General features: G+C 41.5%; 1 protein-coding gene across 2 annotated transcripts in view; it reads left to right on the plus strand.

Moving 5' to 3' along the window:
• The window catches only part of rnf150a (ring finger protein 150a), a 127,115-nt gene that overhangs the window by 44,215 nt on the left and 56,696 nt on the right, over nt 1-26,204 (plus strand). For both annotated transcript variants that reach the window (XM_038792455.1, XM_038792454.1), the window contains exon 2: nt 21,414-21,664. In XM_038792455.1, the coding sequence (XP_038648383.1) occupies nt 21,414-21,664 (251 nt within the window). The remainder of the gene's footprint in view (nt 1-21,413; nt 21,665-26,204) is intronic.

Genomic DNA, 26,204 nt, shown 5'->3' on the forward strand with positions numbered 1-26,204 from the left:
AAAGTCCCCGTAACCAAAGCTCTAAAACGCATTCTCTGTATCTATGCATTGTTTCTTTCCTTTTCCTTGATCTGTGTAGTTTTTAACAACTTGGGCCACTTTCCTTGAATGCATTATCTCCATTGTCCAGCTCAGTAGGACTAATTTGGTTGGTTCCTCTCTTATCTTCTAATAATAGCCAGAGTATCTTCAGCAATGCCTTCCCTGTCTACCCCTGCAGTATTACCTCTGTAGCCCCCCAAAGATCCATCTGTGGCCCCTTCCTTTTACTCCTTTCCCATCCTGTCCCTAGATGGCATCTTTCACAAATGTAGGATCAGTTTACTAATGTACATTGACAATACGTCTTTCTTGACCCTTCAGCTGCCTCTGGTATCAGAAAGTATGTCTTCATTAGGAAGAACCCAGTTTCCTCCTACTAAACACTGGGAGGACTGAAATCAAAATCTTCGACCCTGTCACAAATTCTGCCACTGGTTCCATCAACCTTCCCAATTACTGATGGGCAGAACCAGACTGTTCACAAGCTTAAAAACCTATTATATCCTGAACAGAGTTTTGGACCCCATATTTCTCTCGATCACAAAAAATACCTATATCTACACCTGTAATAAAGCGTACCACCACTCCAACCTCAACATCTGTTGCTGAAAGCCTTGTCCATGCCGTTGTCACCTGAAAAGCTGACTATTCTGATGGACTACTGACCAGCGTCCCATCCTCCATCATTTGTAAGTTTCAGCTCATCTATAACTGTCTGTCTGTATGGCATGGTAGCACATTGGTTAGCACTGTTGCTTCACAGAACCAGGATCCCAGGTTTGATTCCTGGCTTGGGTCACTGTCTGTGCAGAGTCTGCACATTCTCCCTGTGTCTGCGTTGGTTACCCGGACCGTTCTCCCTGTGTCTGCGTGCGTTTCCCGGACCGTTCTCCCTGTGTCTGCGTGGGTTTCCTCCGGGTTCTCTGGTTTCCTCCCACAAGTCCCGAAAGACATGCTGTTATGTAATTGGGACATTCTAAATTCTCCCTCTGTGTACCTGAACAGGTGCCGGAATGTGACAACTAGGGGCTTTTCATAGCAACCTCATTGCAGTGTTAATGTAAGCCTACTTGTGACAATAAAGATTATTATTATTATATCCAAATTGGTTTCCAGGCTCTGAACACATTGATAATTCTCATCTGTGTTTATATCCTGCATCACCCATCTTTGTGGAACCTCCCATCCCACACTGGCTCCCAAGCTGTCCATTTCTCTAACTGTGGCCCCTTTGCCACTGAGTAGCTGAGTCAACAGCCGTCTGTGGACCATATTTTGGAATTATTTCCCTAAACCCTTCTTCCTCTTCCTTTAAAAACTCCAATATATTCTCAAGGGTCCAATTTTCATTTTACCTTTGAAGTGCTTGAGGTCTTTTTCTGTGTTTTAGTAAGAAAAGTCTTGAATTTCTTTAGTGTGTGGTCTTCGCTGGATCCTTGTGCCCATCCTCTACCCTTTGGAGTGACGTGGCTGAGGAGAAGGCAGCCGGTGGTACTATTGATGTTCTCCTGTTATTCCTCATCAGAGGTGCAGGGTGGAGCTGTGTAAGTTGCTCCAATGCCACAGTGAAAGCTGACAGGGAAGTTCAGATCCAAAGGTGTGTAAATTCCAAGTTGGTGAAGTGAAAGAGGGATAATGGGAGCTTGTCAGAAAGGTACAGCACTAATCGTGGAGATTTTCATCCACATATGGACTGGAAAAATCAGGTGGGCAAAGGTGAGTTTATAGAATGTTTTCAGATTAGTTTCTGAGAATAGTTCTGAAGCCAACCTGAGAGCAGGCTACACTAGACCTGACATTGTGCAACGAGATAGGGTTAATTGATGACCTGATAGTGAAGGTGGCCATAGATAGCAGTGATCATATGTTTGAATTTTAGATTTTGTTTGAGACAGAGAAGAGTCGTCACAGGAGATTAAGCGATAGGTCAATGCAGCGGATATTTAAAGGGACATTTCAGTTCGCACAGAACAGATATTCCGATGCGATGGGAAAATTCTGGGGGGGAGGGGGAGGAAAACCTAACATCTGCGGTTAACTATAAATGTTAAAGACCGTATTAAACTTAAAAGAAAAAGCATATAGTTGCATAAAGACGGGTGGTAGATCAGAAGATTGGACAGAATATAAAGAACAGCAAAGAATGCCAAAAAAAGGAGGGAGAAATTAGAGTACAAGAGAAAGATAGCTGGGAATATAAATTTGGATAGTAAGAGTTTCTATAGATATTTTATGTAAGAAAAGAATTACAAAGTGAGTGTTGGTCCTATAGAAACTTGGGGAATTGGTAATGTAAAGTAGGGCTATGACAGATGAATTGAACAAATATTTTGTATCGGTCTTCATTATAGAGGATCCCAGAAATGGCTGTAAATCAGGAAATGGAAGGGAGGGAGGTACTCAGAAAAATTACAACCACCAGGGAAGGTATTGAGTAAATTGTTGGGGCTGCGGGCTGACAAATTCCTGGATCTGCATGGACTTCTCACAGTAGTCTTGAAAGAAGTGACTAGGGAGATGGTTGATGGATTGGTCTTAATTTTCCAAAATTTCCTAAATCCAGGAAAGGTGTCATTAGATTGGAAAATGGGAGGGAGAAAGAAAGCAGGAAATTACAGGCCAGTTGGCCAAACATCTGTCATAGGGAAAATGTGAGAAGCTATTATTAAAGATGCTATAACAGGGCACATTGGAAAATGCAAGACAATCGGGCAGAGTCAACATAGTTTTGTGAAAGGGAAATAACATTTAACCAATTTATTGGAGTTCTTTGAAGGAGTTACATGTGCTATGGATAAAGGGGAACTGTTGGATGCACTGTACTTAGATTTCCAGAAAGCATTTTTTAAGGTGCCACATCTAAGGTTACAGCGTAAAATAAAAGCACATTAGGGCATAACATAGTGGCATGGATTGAAGAATGGCTAGCTAACAGGAAACTGAGTTGGCAAAATGTATATTTTCTGGTTGGCATTATGTAATAAGTGGTGTGCCACAGAGATTGATGCTTGGGTCTCAACTTTTTATGTAAAAGACTTGGATGAAGGGACTGAGGAAAGCTTTCCCACCCTTTATATATACACACCCACAAGACAGACAAACACAGAGGGGAGGAGAGGTGTGAAAATAATAATTAAAAGGAAAAAAGAGTTTTTGTTTGAGATGGTTATCTTTAAGAAGACCTTCATTCAAAGTAAGCCTTCAGATCCAGGTCTCTGTTTGCAACCTTTAATAGTTTCACTGTAGATTCATTCAGGTCCCTACAGTTTCAGAAATACAGTAACTCACAGCCGTTCTGGATAGAGAGAGAAGAGACCAGCTCCTTCCTCTTAGTGTCCAAGATTCACACTGAGCTCCTTGGGTCTCTGAATATCATTCCACTTGAGCAGGTCCAAATCACCAGTCACCTGTTACCAGGCAGAATATGACCTTTTGGTTAATTCATTGGCCACCAGTCAACCAATCGAACCGAGTTCCACCCCATTTCTCGGGAGTCGAAAAGTATGAGTTCCCCAAGCCTCAGGAAACCTGTTTGTAGCTGGTTAAAGACTGAATTAATTGATTATTTAAAGACATGACTTGACAGCTTCGCAAGTGTTTCTTGTTTCCAACCAAATGCATCCCTGATAAACTTGGAAGCTGTCAAGCTTATGCCTGCTTTTCCATGAGATAGAATTTTTGGGGGGATTGAATGCTCCTCTCACATCCAAACCTGCCTTCCTTTGGCACTTAAAATTCTGCCCAATGTTTCTGTTAAAAAAAATGTTTATGTATTGATGCATTTTGTTTTTTATGTTTAATAAAATGAGGAAATCAGAGCAGTATTGTGATCCTTTTAAGGAATTGGACAATCGTGGCAAAGACATTGGGCGCAATTCAGTGACCCAGTTACACCTGTGCGGATCCGGGCACAAGAGGTGAATCATGTGAGAGACTGAAATCAGGCTCTCCACCGGCCGATCGCAAATCCCCCAACTCGCTCCACCCGGCGCAATCTGGATCTTGCCCTCACTAGCAGGTTCTGTGAGGATGTGTTCCTGCTGGTGAGATCAGCTCGCTGGCATGAAATCAACTAAACATGGCCTCGGCGGGGAAAATTTCGTTGAGGCCAAAAGAAACAGTAAAGTGCCATTGTATAGCGGAGTGTTTTTTGGTACTGCAGCCACCGAGAAACATCCGAAATGGGGCCTTTAACATTTGTCCACTGACCCGCGTCTATTGAATGAATTCTAACAACATGCTGCCTAACAATGTTTACCAATTTCATTTTCCTTTGACTTATCAAAACTTACCAAACTTTCCACGTTGCCCCATGTAATTTTTACTTGACGTTCAGAATAAGACCTTAAGTTTCCGGGAGCTTTTTGCCTCAAAAATTAAAACCCAGTACGCCGAGCCACAAGTATTTGCTCCTTTTTCTCCCTGGACGTGGGCTTTAATTTCAGCATAGCCTGTAATGTGCTGGAACAATGTTTAAAACTTCACATTGCTGTTCTTTCAGGCTTTATTCTATTTTAAAAACAGTCCTGTTTCCCCCAGACTGCTCCATCCAAACAATTTCAACATTTAAAGCACTCCCTGGGTGTGCATTAATGGCAGTGAGCTGCTTTACAGATTAATGAAAAAATCGGATATTGAACAGTGGAAAAAAGGGCAAGCAAGAAAGAAACAATGAGGGACAAAGCCCTGGTTGAAGAGAGAGATTTTGAAAACAGGGAAGAAGGTGGAAAGAGGAAATACCCAAAAGCAAAGAAATAGTGGCTGAAGAAGCATAGGAGCAGGATGCCATTCAGCCCATTGGCCTGTTCTGCCATTGGTTCATTGCCAATCTGTAGCTCAGCTCAATACATCTGCATAATCCATAGTTGATAACTTTACCACTGATGGTTGAGAAGCACGATTGTGAAACACAGAATAAGCAGGTATCACAGGATGCATGTTGTGATGCATGGCTCGAGAAGATTGCAGAGATTGGATAGGGGCTTGTAATGTGACTGAAAACGAGTGGTGAGCCAGTGCAACAGAGAAAGGTTCAAAATTATGGAAACCTGGGACTTTGTGTAGGTGAGTACTTCGGCTGCAGCAGCATTCTGAATCTGGAATAAAATTTTAATAATTTGATAACTTTTGAGAGGATTACTGCACTCAACAGTTTTGGGAGCTGATGTCCCTGCCACTAAGCACACCATTAGCGTAGGATCAGTAAGTTTATAAATTTGTGCAGAATCTGATGTGTCATGCTGTTCATTGAAGGCGCCAAGCTGTATCGACAGATGACAACCAGTATGGGGGGGGGGGGGGCAATTGAATTTTGCAGGTAGAGCTCGAAGTTTGAAAAGATGGTTGCAATACTCCTGCACTTGTTTTTCTTCATTTGGTAGGATGATTGAGATGTGGTCTGAGATCTTAAATACTGCAAATCGTACAATGTGCAAATATAAGCAGCCTGTTGGACTAGGACAGTGAGATCAGAACAAGAGGACGTGGGTTCAAACCTAATACACCAAGACTGGGGTGTAGTAACCATGTAGTTCAGATCCCAACAGAAGCAATTGAAACTGAGGATAACTCCATTTAAAAGATGGTGAGTAAATATATGGTTTGAATTGAGATTTGTAGTTGTACTATAGGCGTAGACAGACAGTCAAATACTCCCAAGAGCAGCACAAAAGCAAAATAGTGTAGAAGTTGGAAATATGAAATGAAAATAAAAGAGTTTAAAGTGACATGAGAGTTCAGGGTGCAATCCTTCTATAATTATTTGAATTCTTAAAATTTTCAAAATCCAAAAAATCCTTCCGTTATCCGGGTTAGACATTGAGAATAGCACTTCAGCTTTTGTCAATGCATAAGTCAATTTAAAAGGACCAACTTGTGCAGGGTGTTGCAGCTTGCCACGTGCTCTTGCAGCATGCTACCTGGTCGTGCAGCTTGTAGGAGCATTGGTCACCAATGGTTCTTAGTTAGGAACATACGAACAGGAGTAGGCCATTCAGCCCCTCGAGCCTGCTCCGTCATTTAATGAGATCATGGCTGATCTGTGGCCTATACACCTTTGCCGGGAAAAAAAATGTATCTCTCTCAAACTAACAACTGTTCTAGCATAAATTACCATTTGTGGAAGAGAGTTCCAAACTTCTACCACACTTTGAGTGTAGAAGTGCTTCCTAACATCTCTACTGAATGGTCTGACCCTAATTTTTAGACTATGCCTCCTAATTCTAGAATCTCCAACCATTGTAAACAGCTTATCTTTATCTACCCTGTCTTCTCCTATTAATATCTTGAAGACTTCAGTCAGATAACCCAATAGCCTTCTCAATTCTAAAGAAAATAGGCCTAATCTGTATAATCTCTCCTCATAACAATCCCTGTAGTCCAGGTATCATTCTTGCAAACCTGCACTGCACTCCTTCCAAGGCGAAAATATCCTTCCTAACATGTGGTGCCCAGATCTGCTCACAGTACTCCAAGTGGGGTCTAACCATGATTTTGCAAAGCTGCAGCATAACCTCTGCGTCCTTATACTCTTGATTTAAAGGCAAGCATTCCATTAGCCGCCTTGATTACTGTCTGCACTTGTTCGTGGCATTTTAAAGATCTATCTCAAGGTCTCTTTGGTCATCCACTGAATTTAACTTCATACCATCTAGAAAGTACTCTTACCTATCCTTTTTTGGTCCTAAATGGATAATCTCACATTTGCTTACATTAAAACCTATCTTCCACAGTTTTGCCCGTTCACCTAGTCTATCAATAGCCCTTTGTAATTTTATGCTGTCATGTACACTGTCTACAAGGCCACCCAACTTTATGTTATCAGCAAGTTTGGATATATGACTTTCTATGCCATTATCCAAGCTGTTAATGAATAACGTGAATGAGACAGAGAGGAGTGGTGGAAGGGAGTGTCTCAAAATGGAGAAAGGTGACTAGTGGTGTTCCACAGGGATCCGTGCTCGGACCACTGTTGTTTGTGATATACATAAATGATCTGGACGAAGGTATAGGTGGTCTGATGAGCAAGTTTGCAGATGATACTAAGATTGGTGGAGTTGCAGATAGCGAGGCGGACTGTCAGAGAATACAGCAAAATATAGATAGATTGAAGAGTTGGGTAGAGAAATGGCAGATGGAGTTCAATCCAGGCAAATGTGAGGTGATGCATGTTGGAAGATCCAATTCAAGAGCGGACTATACGGCCAATGGAAGAGTCTTGGGAAAAATTGATGTACAGAGAGATCTGGGAGTTCAGGTCCATTGTACCCTGAAGGTGGCAACGCAGGTCGATAGAATGGTCAAGAAGGCATACAGCATGCTTGCCTTCATCGGACGGGGTATTGAGTACAAGAGTCGGCAGGTCATGTTACAGTTGTATCGGACTTTGGTTAGGCCACATTTGGAATACTGCATGCAGTTCTGGTCGCCACATTACCAAAAGGATGTGGATGCTTTAGAGAGGGTGCAGAGGAGGTTCACCAGGATGTTGCCTGGTATGGAGGGTGCTAGCTATGAAGAAAGGTTGAGAAGATTAGGATTGTTTTCATTGGAAAGACGGAGGTTGAGGGGAGACCTGATTGAGGTCTACAAAATTCTGAGAGGTATGGACAGGGTGGATAGCAACAAGCTTTTTCCAAGAGTGGGGGTGTCAATTACAAGGGGTCACAATTTCAAGGTGAGAGGGGGAAAGTTTAAGGGAGATGTGCGTGGAAAGTTTTTTACGCAGAGGGTGGTGGGTGCCTGGAATGCTTTGCCAGCGGAGGTGGTAGAGGCGGGCACGATAGCATCATTTAAGATGCATCTGGACAGATATATGAATGGGCGGGGAACAGAGGGAAGTAGATCCTTGGAAAATAGGCAACAGGTTTAGATAAAGGATCTGGATCGGCGCAGGCTGAGAGGGCCGAAGGGCCTGTTCCTGTGCTGTAATTTTCTTTGTTCTTTGGTGTTGGGGCCTTGATTAAGAACAATGTCCTGTGGGACACCACTAGTCACATTCTGCCAATTTGAGTACCTACCCATTGTCCCTACTTTCTATCGCTTTCCACTCAGACAATTTCCCAGCCATGTCAGTACTTTTCCCTCAATTCCGTGGGCTCCTAATAAGAGGACAATGTTCATGGCGACAAAGGTGATTACAGGCACAGGGGGATGATGCATCGTGATCAGCAGTGCCCTAGACGGGGCACTGGTAGTCCTGGTGAACGTGTACGCTCCCAACTGGGACGACACTAACTTTATGGTGGAAATCCCCAACGTAGATATGCACCGACAGGTCATGGGTGGGGTGGGGGGGACACTCTAACTGCGTACAATACCACGGACAGACAGGTCGAATCCCAACACAGGAAAGACCTCCAACATGGCGCAAGAACTCAGCCTATTCATGGAGCAGATGGGAGTGGTGGATCCGTGCCTATTCACCTACCCAGGAGAGAAGGAGTTCTCCTTCATCTCCCAAGTACGCCTATTCACGGATCGACTTCTTGTAGTGGGAAAATCGGTAAGGGCGGAGTACTCCGCAATCGGAATCACCGACCTTGCTCCACATTATGTGATGTGAGATTGGAGATAACCATGCACAATGCCCCCCATGGAGATTGAACACGGCCCTCCTGACCGACAAGGCTTTTTGCAAGAAAATATCACAGGCCATAGACGAGTATATTACTAATAACCAGAACAAGGAGGTCTCACCCGCCATTTTCTGGGAGATACTGAAGGCTGTGATCAGGGGAGAAATTATTGCTTATAAAGCACGAAGAGAAAGGGAAGAGAGGGCGGCTAGGCAAAAGCTAGTCGACTCCATAGTGGAAGTAGACCGGCGATACTCCGAGGCCCCGACCGTAGAGTTCCTGTCGGAGAGGAAAAACCTACAGACGGACTTTGAACTGCTCTCCATGATCCAAAACTGCAGACTGGCTGTCCAACGTGTCGGAATTTCCCAAATGGAGAAAATTAAATTCGCCATCCGAGGGTCGGAAGAAGGCTTCCACAATATCTGGGAACCACTCACTCAGTTGTTCCAAGACCTGTTTGTAGCCAACAACTCGGAAGCCAAAGGTTAGGAGGGGGTAGCCATGATACTGAAAAGAAGGGGGGGGGGCGGCTCAGGAGAACAAGGATCGCAACCAAACCCAACAAGAGAACCGGGGGGGTGGTGGTCAGGTGCAACAACGACCTGAATCAAAGAGAAGAAAAGCAGAGGGAAAATTGTTGGGAAGCAGGGGACCACAATCGCCACTGTAAGGAAGGAATAAAACAAAAGGAAGGGGTAACTGTGATGTAGCTATGCAAATAGTCAAAACCAATCTATATGTAAATAGTTCCCGGACCAGCCTCACTGAACAGGCGCCGGAGTGTGGCGACTGGGGGCTTTTCACAGTAACTTCAGTTGAAGCCTCCTTGTGACAATAAGCGATTTTCGTTTCATTTTCATTTCATTTCTAGTTTTACTTATATTCTCTTGTTTAACTCCCACTGTTTGTTCGTATTTATATTTGTTTTGTATACCAAAATCTCAATAAAAATATTAAAAATATAAACATAGGTATGGGTGTTTCAAAATCAGCTTATTGAAATCTGGGGGAAGTTGTATGAACATTGTAGCATCCTGAGGAGCAAATTGACAACTGAGTTCAGAAGAAAGGTTACAGAGCTGAAGTATTCTCTACATAGATGTTGCTAAACGGTATGAGGTCATGGCGGCATGATAGCACAGTGGTTAGCTCTGTTGTTTCACAGCGTCCCAGGTTCGATTCCTGGCTTGGGTCACTGCCTGCAGAGTCTACACATTCGTCCTGTGTCTGCGTGGGTTTCTTCGTGGGGGGTGTTCGGTTTCCTCCCACAAGTACTGAAAGACGTGCCGGTTAGATGAATTGGACATTCTGAATTCTCCCTCTGTGTACCTGAACAGGTGCCTTAGTGTGGCGACTAGGGGCTTTTCACAGTAACTTCATTGCAGTATTAATGTAAGCCTACTTGTGACAATAATAAATATTATTATTATTAATAAACCTGCTGAATATTTACAGCATTTTCAGTTTAAGTTCAGATCTAGAGCACCCACAGTATTTTGCTTTTGTGTTTTTATAATTGATAGGAATGTACTGATTGAAATAAGGAGCAGACAAAAGGGCTGGAATTTTCCAGCCATTCATGCCGGCGGTATCTTCCAGTCCTGCTGATGGTGTACCCCGCCGCAGGTTTCCTGGCGGCGAGGGATACATTCAACAGGAAACCCTGTTGACAATGATGGGACTAGCAGATGCCGTTGCCAGCCAATAGCAGGCCGCCTCCTCTGCGGTGGGTTGGGTGGAAAATCCCACCCAAGATATTTGCGAATACCTATTGACATGAAGCTGAGACTTGTGGTAGATTAAATTCTGATAACGTTGACCCTTGTTTTAATTGAGGGACATGGATTTTTGGAAGGATTGTCTTGAATCTGAATTACCGTGTTTTGAGTTTGAATTTTGAATGGTGTTTAAACTTTTTTCACCTCTGAATGATTTTACCTTGAATGGTCTTTTTTCCTCTCGTGTTTTGTGTCCAGTGGGGAAAGTTTTTCAACTTAGCCAATGCCTCCTGGTCTGGAGAAAATTCTAAAATCAGTTCGGCTTTTTTCTCTTTTTTTTGTAATGGGGTCATTAGTCAAAGAACTGTAACGAATTGCACTTTATAGATGAGTCACTGTACATGAAGGATTCACGAATAGGCACATTGCAACTCTTGGGAGTAATACAGGATAACATATGTTCTTAAGCAGGATTTCTCCTTCAGTCAACATATGGCACATCCTTGAGACCTTTAAAAGATCTGAGTCAGTCGGGTATAGTTAGTCTATTTTACATCGCTTCCAACTATACACAGAACCCTTCTTCATGATTGCACTGACTGCATTTAGCACCAGGATAGCTGGAATAAGATGAAGTATACTGCTGTCATCTCAAACCCTTGAAATATGCTTACATTCCCAATCTCTCGACCTATGATCGATCAAACCCACTATGTACTGTTGCTGCCTCTGGCTTTTCTGGGTAGGATTCCTGAAATTTTGCAAATGTCCCCAAATTCTGAGTAGGATTCCTGAATTGTTGCCAATGTCGCCAAATTAAAGAGTGACAGTGCTGCTGGTCCTTGACGGTTTTGAACTAGATTAACAGCAATGGTTTCATTTAGCATCTTTAAAAAGGTGACATTAACAAAATATTGTTTACAAGGTTGTGAAAGCAAAATGTACAGTGGCTTTGCCATTAAGATGTCTGTTGCAAGTGTCATGTGAGAGTACCTTTAAAAAATGGGTGTTTATCAAATAGCTGTAGTGGGTGTACCTTTAAGAAATAGGTGTTTATCAAGTAGCTGCATTGATGTCTGAGTGTGGATGGGGCTGGGCTGTTTCTGCTTTTACTTTCGTTTTTAAGCTGGCAGCTACAATGTGTGTTTAGTTTCATTTTCAGAGTTGGAGCTGCATCCAGCCAAACAAGGTGTAATTTTGATCTCTCTCTGCATGAAAAAAATGTCTTCAGATCGCCTAATTTAAAAGTGATAACTGCTCTCAGTAGAGAATTTAAACCTGATGTCTTGGTTAAAGAGGGTATTTGTCTAATAGATGTTGCAAAGAAAGATTAAGGGCTACTTATAGAATACTGTATTCTTTGGGGGGAAGAATTTGAGTTGATAGTTGCTAAGATGTTTACTGTGTGTTTATAAAATGTTAACTGGATTCATATAATAAACATTGTTTTATTTTGAAAGCACTTTAGATCTCTGTGCATCACACCTGTAGAGTGGGCCCTTGTGCTCCCCATAACCAAAATCTATTAAAAGTTGTGGGTCAGGTGAACGCCATGATACACTTTGGGGTTCTCTAAATCCTGGCCCGTAATACAAGCATTTAAGATGTTTGAACATCTGTGAGAAGACATTTTTATTGCTAGTGCAGTCTGATTACTTCTTAAACAGGTATAGGTGAGAAACGTTGGAATAAAGTTTTACAGTTACCTAAGCTTAGCATAAAATGGCAAAACATTGACTAAATAGTCAGATAACTGTCACAATATTTGGAATGATGGATAGCAAACTATACTCGCAAGGCGAATAAAGATGCATACATGAAATAATAATTGAATAGCCATGTTTCAAAAGATCTGTTTTGTTAGCACAAACAAAGTATCTCATTCTGCATTTGAAGTGCAGGATTTCTTTCCTGGTGACAGATTTGATGAATAATTAATTGAAATCTGGTAAAGGCCCCTGATTGTATAATCTGCAACTTTTTAAGAAATGGTTTAATTGAAATAAGACCAAATTCAGCACTAAGTGTGCAGTGATATGGTTTTATTTTTGTTATCTTAATTTGAGTTAAAAATTGCACCTTCGCTTAAACTAACGTGGCAGGGGGATGGGAACCGATGCAGGAAGTTGGAAGGTAGTAAAACAGGGACAGAAGCAAAAGGAAGTAAGGGGAAAAGTGCAAGGCAGAGAAGACATAGTCAAAAATCTAAAAGGGCGACAGTACAAGGTACAGTGACTGAGGGGAGCTCAGTGAATAGGCCCAGTAATAACAAAAGGAATAAAACTGGAGATGTTAAGATTCAAAACAGAGGTTAAAAAACCAACATAAGTGTACTTTACCTGAATGCTCGTAGTATTCGGAATAAAGTAAATGAGTTGATGGCACAAATCATCGTAAATGACTATGATTTAGTGGCCATTACTGAAACATGGTTAAAGGATGGTCACGACTGGGTGTTAAATATCCGAGGGTATCAAACTATTCGGAAGGACAGAGTGGATGGTAAGGGAGGTGGTGTTGCTCTGTTATTTAAGGATGACATCCGGGCAATAGTAAGGGATGACATCGGTGCTATGGAGGATAAGGTTGAATCCATTTGGGTGGAAATCAGGAATAGTAAGGCGAAAAAGTCATTGATAGGAGTAGTCTATCGGCCACCAAATAGTAACGATATGGTGGGGCAGGCAATAAACAAAGAAATAACTGATGCATGTAGAAATGGTACAGCAGTTATCATGCGGGATTTTAATCTACATGTTGATTGGTTTAACCAGGTCGGTCAAGGCAACCTTGAGGAGGAGTTTATAGAATGTATCCGCAATAGTTTCCTAGAACAGTATGTAAAGTAACCTACGAGGGAACAAGCGGTCCTAGATCTTGTCCTGTGTAATGAGACAGGATTGATTCATGATCTCATAGTTAGGGATCCTCTCGGAAGGAGCGATCACAATATGGTGGAATTTAAAATAGAGATGGAGGGTGAGAAAGTAAAATCAAATACTAGTGTTTTGTGTTTAAACAAAGGAGATTACAAGGGGATGAGAGAAGAACTAGCTAAGGTAGACTGGGAGCTAAGACTTTATGGTGGAACAGTTGAGGAACAGTGGAGAACCTTCCAAGCGATTTTTCACAGTGCTCAGCAAAGGTTTATACCAACAAAAAGAAAGGACGGAAGAAAGAGGGAAAATCGACCGTGGATATCTAAGGAAATCAGGGAGAGTATCAAATTGAAGGAAAAAGCATATAAAGTGGCAAAGATTGCTGGGAGATTAGAGGACTGGGAAATCTTTAGGGGGCAACAGAAAGCTACTAAAAAAGCTATAAAGAAGAGTAAGATAGAGTATGAGAGTAAACTTGCTCAGAATATAAAAACAGACAGTAAAAGTTTTTACAAATATATAAGACAAAAAAGAGTGGCTAAGGTAAATATTGGTCCTTTAGAGGATGAGAAGGGAGTTTTAATAATGGGAAATGAGGAAATGGCTGAGGAACAGGTTTTTTGGGTCGGTCTTCACAGTGGAAGACACAAATAACATCCCAGCGACTGATAGAAATGAGGCTATGACAGGTGAGGACCTTGAGAGGATTGTTATCACTAAGGAGGGAGTGATGGGCAAGCTAATGGGGCTAAAGGTAGACAAGTCTCCTGGCCCTGATGGAATGCATCCCAGAGTGCTAAAAGAGATGGCTAGGGAAATTGCAGATGCACTAGTGATAATTTACCGAAATTCACGAGACTCTGGTGGTCCCGTGGATTGGAAATTAGCAAACGTGACGCCACTGTTTAAAAAAGGAGGTAGGCAGAAAGCAGGAAATTATAGGCCAGTGAGCTTAACTTCGGTAGTAGGGAAGATGCTGGAATCTATTATCAAGGAAGAAATTGCGAGGCATCTGGATAGAAATTGTCCCATTGGGCAGACGCAGCATGGGTTTGTAAAGGGCAGGTCATGCCTAACTAATTTAGTGGAATTTTTTGAGGACATTACCAGTGCAGTAGATAACGGGGAGCCGATGGATGTGGTATATCTGGATTTCCAGAAAGCCTTTGACAAGGTGCCACACAAAAGGTTGCTGCATAAGATAAAGATGCATGGCATTAAGGGTAAAGTAGTAGCATGGATAGAGGATTGGTTAATTAATAGAAAGCAAAGAGTTGGGATAAATGGGTGTTTCTCTGGTTGGCAATCAGTAGCTAGTGGTGTCCCTCAGGGATCCGTGTTGGGCCCACAATTGTTCACAATTTACATTGATGATTTGGAGTTGGGGACCAAGGGCAATGTGTCCAAGTTTGCAGATGACACTAAGATGAGTGGTAAAGCGAAAAGTGCAGAAGATACTGGAAGTCTGCAGATGGATTTGGATAGGTTAAGTGAATGGGCTCGGGTCTGGCAGATGGAACACAATGTTGACAAATGTGAGGTTATCCATTTTGGTAGGAATAACAGCAAACGGGATTATTATTTAAACGATAAAATATTAAAGCATGCCTCTGTTCGGAGAGACTTGGGTGTGCTAGTGCATGAGTCACAGAAGGTTGGTTTACAAGTGCAACAGGTGATTAAGAAGGCAAATGGAATTTTGTCCTTCATTGCTAGAGGGATGGAGTTTAAGACTAGGGAGGTTATGTTGCAATTGTATACGGTGTTAGTGCTGCCACACCTGGAGTATTGTGTTCAGTTTTGGTCTCCTTACTTGAGAAAGGACGTACTGGCGCTGGAGGGTGTGCAGAGGAGATTCACTAGGTTAATCCCAGAGCTGAAGGGGTTGGATTATGAGGAGAGGTTGAGTAGACTGGGACTGTACTCGTTGGAATTTAGAAGGATGAGGGGGGATCTTATAGAAACATTTAAAATTATGAAGGGAATAGATAGGATAGATGCGGGCAGGTTGTTTCCACTGGCGGGTGACAGCAGAACTAGGGGACATAGCCTCAAAATAAGGGGAAGTAGATTTAGGACTGAGTTTAGGAGGAACTTCTTCACCCAAAGGGTTGTGAATCTATGGAATTCCTTGCCCAGTGAAGCAGTTGAGGTTCCTTCATTACATGTTTTTAAGGTAAAGATAGATAGTTTTTTGAAGAATAAAGGGGTTATGGTGTTCGGGCGGGAAAGTGGAGCTGAGTCCACAAAAGATCAGCCATGATCTAATTGAATGGCAGAGCAGGCTCGAGGGGCCAGATGGCCTACTCCTGCTCCTAGTTCTTATGTTCTTATGTTCTAAACAGCACATTAAACGCGTGCAATTATGATACTTTTTAAAAAAAAATGTTTTCTCCTTTGTCACATTTTCTCCCAAATTTACACTCACCAACAATAATCAGTAACAAATATGTCAATCCCCATATCAATAACGATCCCATCCTCCCACCAAACCCCAAACAATCACCCATAGTCACCATTAACACACACAGCCTCCTTTCCCCCAACCCTCCCACCCACCCCTCCCCAACTAATGTTCGATGTTATCCAGTTCTTGAAAGTGCATCATGAATAATGCCCATGAATTGTAGAACCCCTCCATCCTTCCCCTCAGTTCAAACTTAACCTTCTCAAGAGCCAAGAATTCCAACAGGTCCCCCCCGCCACGCCAGGGCCCAGGGTGGAGAGGTTGCTCTCCAACCCATCAGGATCCGCCTTTGGGCGGTCAATGAGGCGAAGACTACAACATTTCCTCCGTTTCCAACCCTGGCTGGTCCGCCACTCCGAATATGGCCTCCCGGAGACCCGGGACCAGTTTCATATGCACCACTTTAGAAATAACCCTTCCAGTAATCCTCTAACTTTGGACAGGACCACAACATATGAATGTGATTAGGCCCCCCCCTCCCCCCCCCCCCCTAACGTCCACACACATCTTCTACTCCTTCATAGAATCGGCTCATCCTTGCCCTCATGAGGTGTGCTCTGTATACCACCTTCAGCTGTATCAGCCCCAACCTTGCGCACGAGGTGGAGGCATTCACTCTCTGGAGCACCTCACACCTCCATATCCTCTCCCAACACTTTCTCCCACTTTGCTTTGATCCCTTACAGCGGTGCCTTCTCCTCTTCCAAAATAGCTCCGTAAACCGCTGACACTTCTCCAGTCCCCTTGTCGTCAGCACCTCCTCCAGCAATGTGGAGGCTGGCGCCACCGGGAACTCTGTATCTCCTTTCTGGCAAAATCTCGAACCTGCATGTATCTAAACATTTCCCCCTGCTCCAGCCCATACTTCGCTTCCAGCTCCTTCAGTCCTGCAAACCGACCCCTAAGAAACAAATTTTGACGTGTCTTAATCCCCTTCTCTTCCCATTTCCGAAAATTTTCATCCCACCTTCCTGGCTCAAATCTGTGGTTCCCCGAATCGGCATTTCCCTTGACCCTACCCCCAACCCGAAGTGTTGGCGAAACTGCCTCCAGATTTTCAATGAAGCTATTATTACCGGACTCCCTGAGTATTTCGCCAGAGCTATCTGGAGTGGCGCTGTTGCTAGTGCTTTCAATCCCGACCCCCTGCACAAACTCTCCTCCATTCTGACCCACTGGGAATTAACCCCTCTGACCCAGCTCCGCACCCTCTCCACATTCGCCGCCCAGTAGTAATACATCAGGTTTGGAAGACCCAAACCCCCTGCCTTCCTTCCTTCTGTAGCAGCACCTTTCTAACTCTGGCCACCTTCCCTCCCCATATGTGCAATTATGATACTTGATATGACTTTTTCACAACACAGAAATCGTGACTATTATGATTAATTTGTTTTTGCAATTTGTGCAAAATAATTCTTCGCTTCTGCTGTGTAAATCTCACCTGGGACAGTACAGTCTTGTTGATTTGCACACACTGTTAAATTTAAGAAGATGACATGCTTGTTGATATTCATTGCAACACCGATTCAGGTAATAAACAAGCAAATAGGCCTTTGTTGCCAATTTGGTTATCTTTGCCTTCCTTCCATGTTTGCTAGGCCAGGTAAGGTCTCAACTGCCTTTTCAACATGATGACAAAACACACTTAACTGTACATAGTGTAAACAGTCGAGCAAAAGTAAAATTAATGACCGAAAATTAAAAAATTTAATTAGTTTTCATTAAAAGCTAGTATCAGTCACTGATATATTAGTACCTGCATTTTGAAGCATTTTTCAATTGGATATTTTTAAACCAAACATGGTTGCCTTTTTCTCCATACTGCAATGTTTATGCAAATAGTTTTAGGGCAATGTTTTTGATTAGCTGATGAATTGTATTGATTTTGAACAGCATGTAGGTGGTAGTTAAATATTTAGAATCATTGAATTTACAGTGCAGAAGGAGGCTATTCAGCCCATCGGGTCTGCATCAGCCCTTGGAAAGAGCACCCCAATTAAGCCCATGCTTCCACCCTATCCCCGTAACCCAGTAAAACCACCAACCCCACCTAATCTTTTTGGACACTTAAGGGTAATTTAGCATGGCTAATCCACCTAACCTGCACATCTTTGGACTGTGGGAGGAAATCGGAGCACCCGGAGGAAACCCACGCAGACACGGGGAGAACGTGCAGACTCTGCTCAGACAGTGACCCAAACTGGGAATCGAACCTGGAACCCTGGAGCTGTGAAGCAACTGTGCTACCCACTGTGCTACCGTACTGCCCTATTTAATATCACTATTTATATTTTTGGACGTGAAACCTGTGCCCTCTGCCTGTTTAACAGCAAGGGATACTGAGAGTTGCATTTATTGCTGCCTGCCTGCCAGTTGAGGTGATGACATTGCTATTTTAGTATATCTTCTTTATGCCTCCCATCTTGAACATTTTGTGAAGTAATCCACAAACCTTGTGCACTCCTTATTCCCCAGAGTGCACTGAATATTTCTTATTGTTTTCAAAAGTAATTTTTCTCCCACTCCTCTCCACCGTGGCAGTTTTAGATTAATTCAGGATTACATTTCTATCAAATTATTTTTGGTGTTTTCCGTTTCTCCCCCCAATATTTGACGACTAGTTTTATGTAAATATTTATTTTGCACCAGTTAACATCTTGCTGAATTGGTTACTGTACTTGCATTTACACATTTGGTTGTGTTATTGGTGTCTGTGAGGGGTTGAATGGGGTTAAGCTCGTTTGTGCTTCAGAAATAATTCAACTCTCAAAAAATGTGCCCAGATCTATGCAAGGATTAACAGTGATCTTGCTAGTTGCAGTGTTTAATGGATTTGTCTTAATATTGTGTTAAACTATCAATTGGTGGATATTGTAATGGACCAGAATCTTTGCAAAGCAACTAATATTTATTGACAACTCATAAATAATGAGCAAATAATAAGTAGAGCAGCAATAAGTGTACTTGTAATGGGAATGTCTCTAATGGGTCAGTTATTCATAAACATGCCTTCTGAAGAAATTTAATGATGATGGTTCACCGCACAAAGTCCTGTTTTTTTTTTAAGGGTAAATTCAATAGGTTTTAAGACCTGTAATACTTCGTGTTGATATATTGTAGTTGCATGTTTTAATGCAAAGTCTGAAGCAGAGTATTTGTGTGTTTCAAACAGAATCCCATCTAAACTTCTTGAAATCATGCTTTTTCCCATAACGGTTTAAAAAGATCAGTGCAATACATTCAATGCAGACAGTTCTCGACGTAAGAGGCAGTTTTTTACTCTGATTTCCTTCATTTTTCTTTGGAGCCACTGTGAAACCCACATGCACCAAATACCGAAGAGCGAAACTTATTTTGAACATCAACCAGATCCTCCTCTGATTTGGTCAGAGAATGGGTCAGCAAGAAAAATGTTAGAGAGATTAGAAGCAGCACCGTGGACAGGTTGAGGATCAGAAATAGCTTTTGAACTGAGCAAGTGGTGTCTTTCAATCTCTTAATTATACTTTGAACTAATTTAAAAAAAATTTTTTTAAGAGTATCCAATTCATTTCTTTTTCCAATTGAGGGACAATTTAACGTGGCCAATCCACCTACTCTGCACATCTTTGGTTTTTGGGGGTGAGACTCGCGCGGACATGGGGAAAATGTGCAAACTCCACAGGGTCAGTGACCCGGGGCTGAGATCGAACCTGAGTCCTCGGTGCTAAGAGACAGCAGTGCTAACCACTGTGCCAGCCTCCTTTGAACAATTATTTTTTTCAAATTGGTGAATATATAAATATGGAATTCACATTGCTACATGTAAAGAACTACGTTATGACAATATGGCACTAGATGGAATTCATAGAAAGCGGGAAAATAAATTTCAGTTGAAAATCTGAACACCATTACCAGGCTCCATCAATGAATGAAACAAACTACTCTGGATCAAAAGACACCATCTGTTGTTTAATTAAACTTGTAGTGAACCATTCAAAAATCTGCGAAAGTGGGATCAAATCATCCCAAGAAGGCAACTTTATGTTTTAACTGAATAGTTAATATTGATCATCACATGATCTTAAACAGTCCCAGATTCCTGGGAAAACTATCATGAATATGTGTTAACTATCTTGCAGATAACTGTTATGGTGATGAAATTATTTTCTTGCCTGCATTTCTTATCTTACCTTGTCAGACCAAGGATATATGGCATTAAGGTACACACTAACTAAACAGTTTGTCTTGCAGTCTATTTCTCATGAAACTTGGGTAAATGGCCCAGAATGTTCTGCAAAAATAACAGCAAGTTCATGGTGAATGCTGCTCTTGATTTGCAGCATGCCCCACAATTTGGTGAGAAAATGATGCACTGTTATAAATCTCTACAAATTGTTGGTCTATTTGTGCCACTCTGCTGATAGAGGATTGCTGCCTATGCACTGTAAAAGCAAATTAAGCTTGCAGCAGAAAGTTAGGGCTGCTATTTAATGACATAAGGACCCTGCCAGTAGGCCAATGTATGCTTCTACTGACCTTTCAGTTCAAAATTGGTTATCAATTGATGATAATTGTTTGCACGTGCCACAAATTTCACAAATCAATGCATTTAAGGTGGGGAAATTACAAAAGGAGATAAATCCATCACGAAGAAAAATATATTAGGAATGCAACTAAATGATGGAACTGAAGGAAAACAGCTAGAACTCAATGAAAAATACTTTATGGAGGCAAATACTGCTAATTGATAATATGTGGGCTAGAAACTGATTCTGAAAAACACATCTTTGGGTAATGACCAAAAGAACATTTTTCTTTGAAGCAATGTACATCATATTGGAGTTGGCTTCAAGCTAACGGGTCTAAGGTGGAATATCAAAACTTGGTCGACCTGCCATGGTGTACTCAGTAATCCAATGTCAGAGTCAAATCTTCAGTATTCCAGATTGCTGTTGGATTAGTGATGAAATCATGAAGTGTAGTACCGTTACTAGGATCTGCTGTTCATTTATTACTGATCTAGATGCTCTTGTAACCAGTGGTCTATTGGGGTGGCCATAGTTACAACCAAGTAAAATCTCCCAACAGCTTGCATTTATATAAAGTAGAAAAGTAATGTGGTGGAGGAGGAGAGTTGGGTGTTGTTGGCATACGTGTAGAAGCTGGCACCCTGTGTGTGGCTGATGTTGCTATAGGGCTGAACATAGGTGAGGAAAGGGAAGGTGACAAAGAGATCTTTAGGTGACTTCAGAGATATCGGTGCTGCAGAATTTTAGCTGTTAAGCTTTATCTGTACTCTGATCCATGCTTGGAAAGCAGAAACATTTTTTTGCTAACCTAAAAGGCAAATCGTGTCTGTCACCACTGAGAGTGTGAGAGTGTATGTTCCAGCTCTGAAAAACACAAACGCGGTTTCTCAGTAATTTGATTTTGAGTTTGGGGAGCATGTTCTATGCATACCAGACCCTTTGCTGATCAAAAAATATTGGTTTAAAACTAAATTAAGGATCGCCCAATGATTCCAACCTTTAGGACCATAATTATCACCTTTAGAACCACAATTGCAACCTTTAGCAATCCTACTTCAAAACATGAGGGTGCTGATCAATTTAATAAGCCAATTACATCGTCACAATCTAGACTTCAAAATGACTGTTCATTTTGTTACCTAGAAAGAAAAAAGCAATTCTGTAAACTGTATCCACAATTCAGTTTTAGTAATTCATTCTCATTTTCTGTTTTCCAGGTACAGGCGACATTGTAGCCATTATGATTCCTGAACTGAAAGGCCGTGAGATTATGAGCCTACTTGAGAGAAATATCACCATAATGATGTACATAACAATTGGAACTCGTAATTTACAAAAATATGTCAGCCGTACCTCAGTTGTATTTGTGTCGATCTCGTTCATTGTGTTAATGATCATTTCACTGGCTTGGTTAGTTTTCTACTATATCCAGAGGTTCAGATATGCAAATGCTCGGGACAGAAACCAGGTAAGATCATTTTTAATCCTTAGATTTTAACAAAATTGTTGACTATTTGTTTTATTTTGTTTACAACTTTACATACTCAAAATTGATGTTTAAACACTTGCTGTCATTTGTCTTCGGGATGACAATAGTAGCAACACCTTGGCATTTGCATTTGCCTTTAAGAGAGATGCTATGATCTGGAATGCACTGCTGAAAGGGTGGTGGAAACAGAATTAATAGTAACCATCAAAGGGGAATTGGATAGCCATTCAAAGCGGGGAAAAAATGCAGTGCTGCAGGGAAAAGAGCATGGTCATGGGACTGATTGGATAACTCATCAAAGGATTGAGTGTATTCAACCTTCTGTATGATCATGTTAACCAAATTGGAGATATTAAGTGTAAAAGTTTTTGTCAAAGAGTTGGGTTTTAAGGAAGGAATTAAGAGAAGGGAGGGAGGTTGTTTGATGTTTAGGGAAGAAATTAACAGAGCATGGAGTCCAGGAAGTTGAAGCTGCTGGTATCAGTATTGGGGTAAACGGGTGTGGGGGAGGGTTGTGGTTGTGGATACAATTTACAGATGAACCTCGTTTGAATGTAGAAACATTGAAGAGACTTAAAAATGGACTATGATTTTTTAAAATGTAGAATACATTGCAGGAAATCCTCAGAAGCACCCTGCAGATTAGGATTTCAAAGTTATTGATCTGTTTTTAAAAAATTGTTTTGGGGCTTCAGCCAAGGGTAAGTTACTTACAATGCAGGGTTTAATGCCTAATTGTAACTCGATGTATGCATATTTACCATGATTGGTGTGCAGTGTCACTGAGGAGCTTGTTTTCAAATCACCCTGGGAAATGTCAGTTATAAATAAACACCTTGTGCATTATATAAATAGATGTGCACGCTCATTGCATGAATGAAGAAAATCACTGAACATCTCATGAACAATAAAATAATATTACTGCCCTAGAGATTTTTTAGTAAGATCTTCTCTGTTTTGTTGTTTGATTAATGTTAAGCTTCTTGTTGTCTCCTTTTGGATGTCATAGCAACTTCCTTATTACACACGGTTCCTGTATTCTGATTCAAAATGCATTGAAAATTCAACCCATCTCCGAACATTTATCGTAAAATGAGCCATGTTCATCTGCATTACCAATAATGCCTGTTGGTAGTGCAATGATGTTACAAGGTTTAATATTATGTAATGTTAGATTACAGAACATATGTTGCTTCTGTATGTTGGCTTTGTCAGTATGCATTGCCACATCGTAACCATTAGGCTATGTAGCAATGTGCTGTCGCTGTGTGGACGATGACTTAAATTTATAATAACATGTGGAATAATAAAATAGAAAATATGGTCCAAGCAATCTCCCTCCCCAACCTCCCTGCAGGTGTAGGTCTGTCTTGTATGAGTTTTGAGGTGCACTAGTGAAGACTTTGCCCTCCTAACTAGGTTCATCCCAAACTAGGTGTGTCTGAGCGTGCCCTACTTCTGGATATTTTTGAGTGCAAAACATGAGGCTGTGACCCTCAACATTACCTGCAAATCTGATTATGGAGATTTTACCATTTTGCATTAATTTTTGTTACCCATTCAGGAAATTCAAAAAGGCTGCAAGTAATAAATGTATAGATTTTCAATGTCAGCAATTTAAAGTGAATCAAACTTGAGTATAAAATACCTTGGGAATCTAGTTTATTTATACAATCAAGGTTCTATTATAGTCTCCAGAAAGTTTGTTAATTTTCCAAGATTTCACTGTTTAAAGGGTTAACATGGAAAATTTATGTATCCATGCAAATTAATGAACCATATGTCTAAACCAATCTAATAACTATAATTCGACTTCTCAGCTGGGTGAAGTAGAGCCAATTTTGATTTCCTTTTACTGATACTGTGCTTTGAAGATTGATGATTTTCCAAATTATTCCACAGTGTTAAAAATAATTGAGTTGTAAAAATTGTAAATATGAAATGTGGATGTTCTACCAAATTGCCAAGCCAATCACCTTATTGGACTAATCATGAAGGAGAGCCATTGTTAACATGTCACAGTTAGCAAGTTAACAGTACCTTGTACTGTTGCGTCCAATGTAGTTTGATCAAGAATTTTACATAATTTTCAAATGTTCTCTGGCAGGGTTACTGTGTGTCAGAGAATTTGATGTCTTTAAACTTCTTTTAAACCTGTTGGGAAGAGGTGATTTAAGAAAAAACCAAAAGTGCTATATTTTAGCATTTTGTTCTCATAGCCTACTCAGACTAATCGCAAACTGCTAACATATTACATCAGGCTATTGAGTTCAACTAGAGTAAGTTGTATGCTTTCACCTTGTAGCCCAAGGCATCATGTGGTAGAAGTGTGCAGTGTTTAAGTGGGCAAAAAATGTGGGTTTTCAGCCAATTTGTGTGCTACAGTGACAATTATATGTGGTGGGGAGAGGTTTCAACAAATAATGACATTGTTCATTTACTTAATGTTCAAGCTCCACATGTCAAGATTGCCCATTGGCAAAGCATTAACTTGTGTTTTCCCAAACAAATGGCCGAAATTGTGAAATAAGATCTCCAACACACTGGTAGAACATTAAAAAAATATTTTTTCATGGGAAGTGGCCATTGTTGGCAACGCAAGCATATTTTGCTCATCCCCAGTTGTCCTTGAGAATGTTCTGGTGAACTGGTGCCTTTAACCGCTATAGTCCGTATGATGAAGACACATCCACAGTGCTGTTAGGAAGGCAATTCCTAACCTGATTTTGATCCAGCGACAGTGAAGGAATTGCAAAATAGTTCCAAGTCAGGAAGGTGTGTGCTTGGAAGAGAACTCTCTCAGGCGGTGGTGTTCCCATGTATCTGCTGCCCTTGTTCTTTGAGGTGTCGGAGGTCATGGGTTTGGGAGGTGCTGTGGAACAAGCATTTGTGTGTCACTGCAGTGCATCTTGTATATATTGCTGCCATTGTGCATTGGTGTTGGAGGGAATGAACGTTTTAAGTTGGTGGATGGGGTGCTGGTAAAGTGGATTGTTTTGTCCTTGATGGTGTTGAGTTTCTTGAGTGCTGTTGCATTTGCACTAATGCCATTAAGTGAGAGTATTCCATCATATTCCTGACTTTTGCCTTGTAGTAGATGGACTGCCTTTGGCGAATCAGGTGGTGAGTTACCTGCTCCAGAATTCCCAGTCAATGATCTGCTCTTGTAGATACAGTATTTATATGGCTGATTCCGTTTAGTTGCTGGTTAATAGTAAGGCCCCAGGATGAAGTTAGTTGGTGGGATGGTCAATGCTGGTAATGCCATTGAATGCCATGGGGAGATGGTTAGATTCTGTCTTGTTGGTGATGGTCATTGCCTGACATTGTGTGTTGCAAATGTTATTTGCCACGTATCAGCCCAAACCTGAATATTGTTGAAGTCTTCCTGCATATGGGCATTGACTGCTTCAGTATCTGAGGAGTTGCAAATGGTGCTGAACATTGTGCAATTATCAGCAGACATGCCCATTTCTGACCTTGAAATGGTGGTAGTGGTGGGATGGGACACTACCATGAGATACTCCTGCAGTGAAGAACTACTTCTCGCAGAGGGTGGTGACTTTGTGGAAGTCGCTGCCCCATTGTGCAGTGGAATCTGAGTTATTAAATGGTTTTGAGAAGAAGATTAAAAAATGGTTAAAGGGATATGGGGAACAAGTATAGAGGTGAATTTGAGACCAGGCAGAGATCAGCCAAGATCTGATTGAACGGCGGAGCAGGCTCGAAGGGCTGAATTGCCTACTTCTGCTCCTATTTTCCAACGTTCCTATGGCCTGGGACTGAGATGATTGGTCTCCAACAACCATAACCATCTTCCTTTGGTATAACTCCAACCAGTGGAGCCTTTCCCCCAATCCCATTGACTTCAGATTTGCCAGGGCTATTTGATGCTGCACTCAATCAAATGATGCTTTGATATTAAAGGCAGTCACTCACCTACCTTTTTGAGTTCAGCTCTTTTGTTCACATTGGGTCATCTAACCGAATATTTTCTTATGTGGCTCAGCGTCATGCTTTGTCATAGTCATAGAGTCATAAAGCACAGGAGGAGACCCTTCCGAACATAGTGTATGCACTGGTCATCAAGCACCTAACTATTCTAATCCCATTTTCCAGTACTTGGTCCGTAGCCTTGTATGCTGTGACGTTTCAAGTGCTCTTAAATGTTGAGAGGGTTACCGCCTCTACCACCCTTTCAGGCAGTGAGTCCCAGATTCCCACCACCCTCTGGATGAAAATGTTTTCCCTCAAACCCTTTCTAAATCTCATGCCTATTGCTGTAAATCTATGCCCCCTGGTTATTGACCCCTCTATCGAGGGGTAACATTTCTTCATAAATGTCATTCATAATTTTCTACACCTCACTCAGGTCCCCCGCTGTTTTACAATGTGCATGGAACAGTTTGTTCTGTTAAAGGCACTATATAGATATAAATTGCTTAGCTATCACTGATCAGGTCATTAAAAGGATGCTTGAAATAACTGGATTAACTTTCTGTACAGGAGCTTTATGCTG

The sequence above is a fragment of the Scyliorhinus canicula genome, chromosome 3 (genome assembly GCF_902713615.1).
Source record: "Scyliorhinus canicula chromosome 3, sScyCan1.1, whole genome shotgun sequence".
Classification (NCBI taxonomy): domain Eukaryota; kingdom Metazoa; phylum Chordata; class Chondrichthyes; order Carcharhiniformes; family Scyliorhinidae; genus Scyliorhinus; species Scyliorhinus canicula.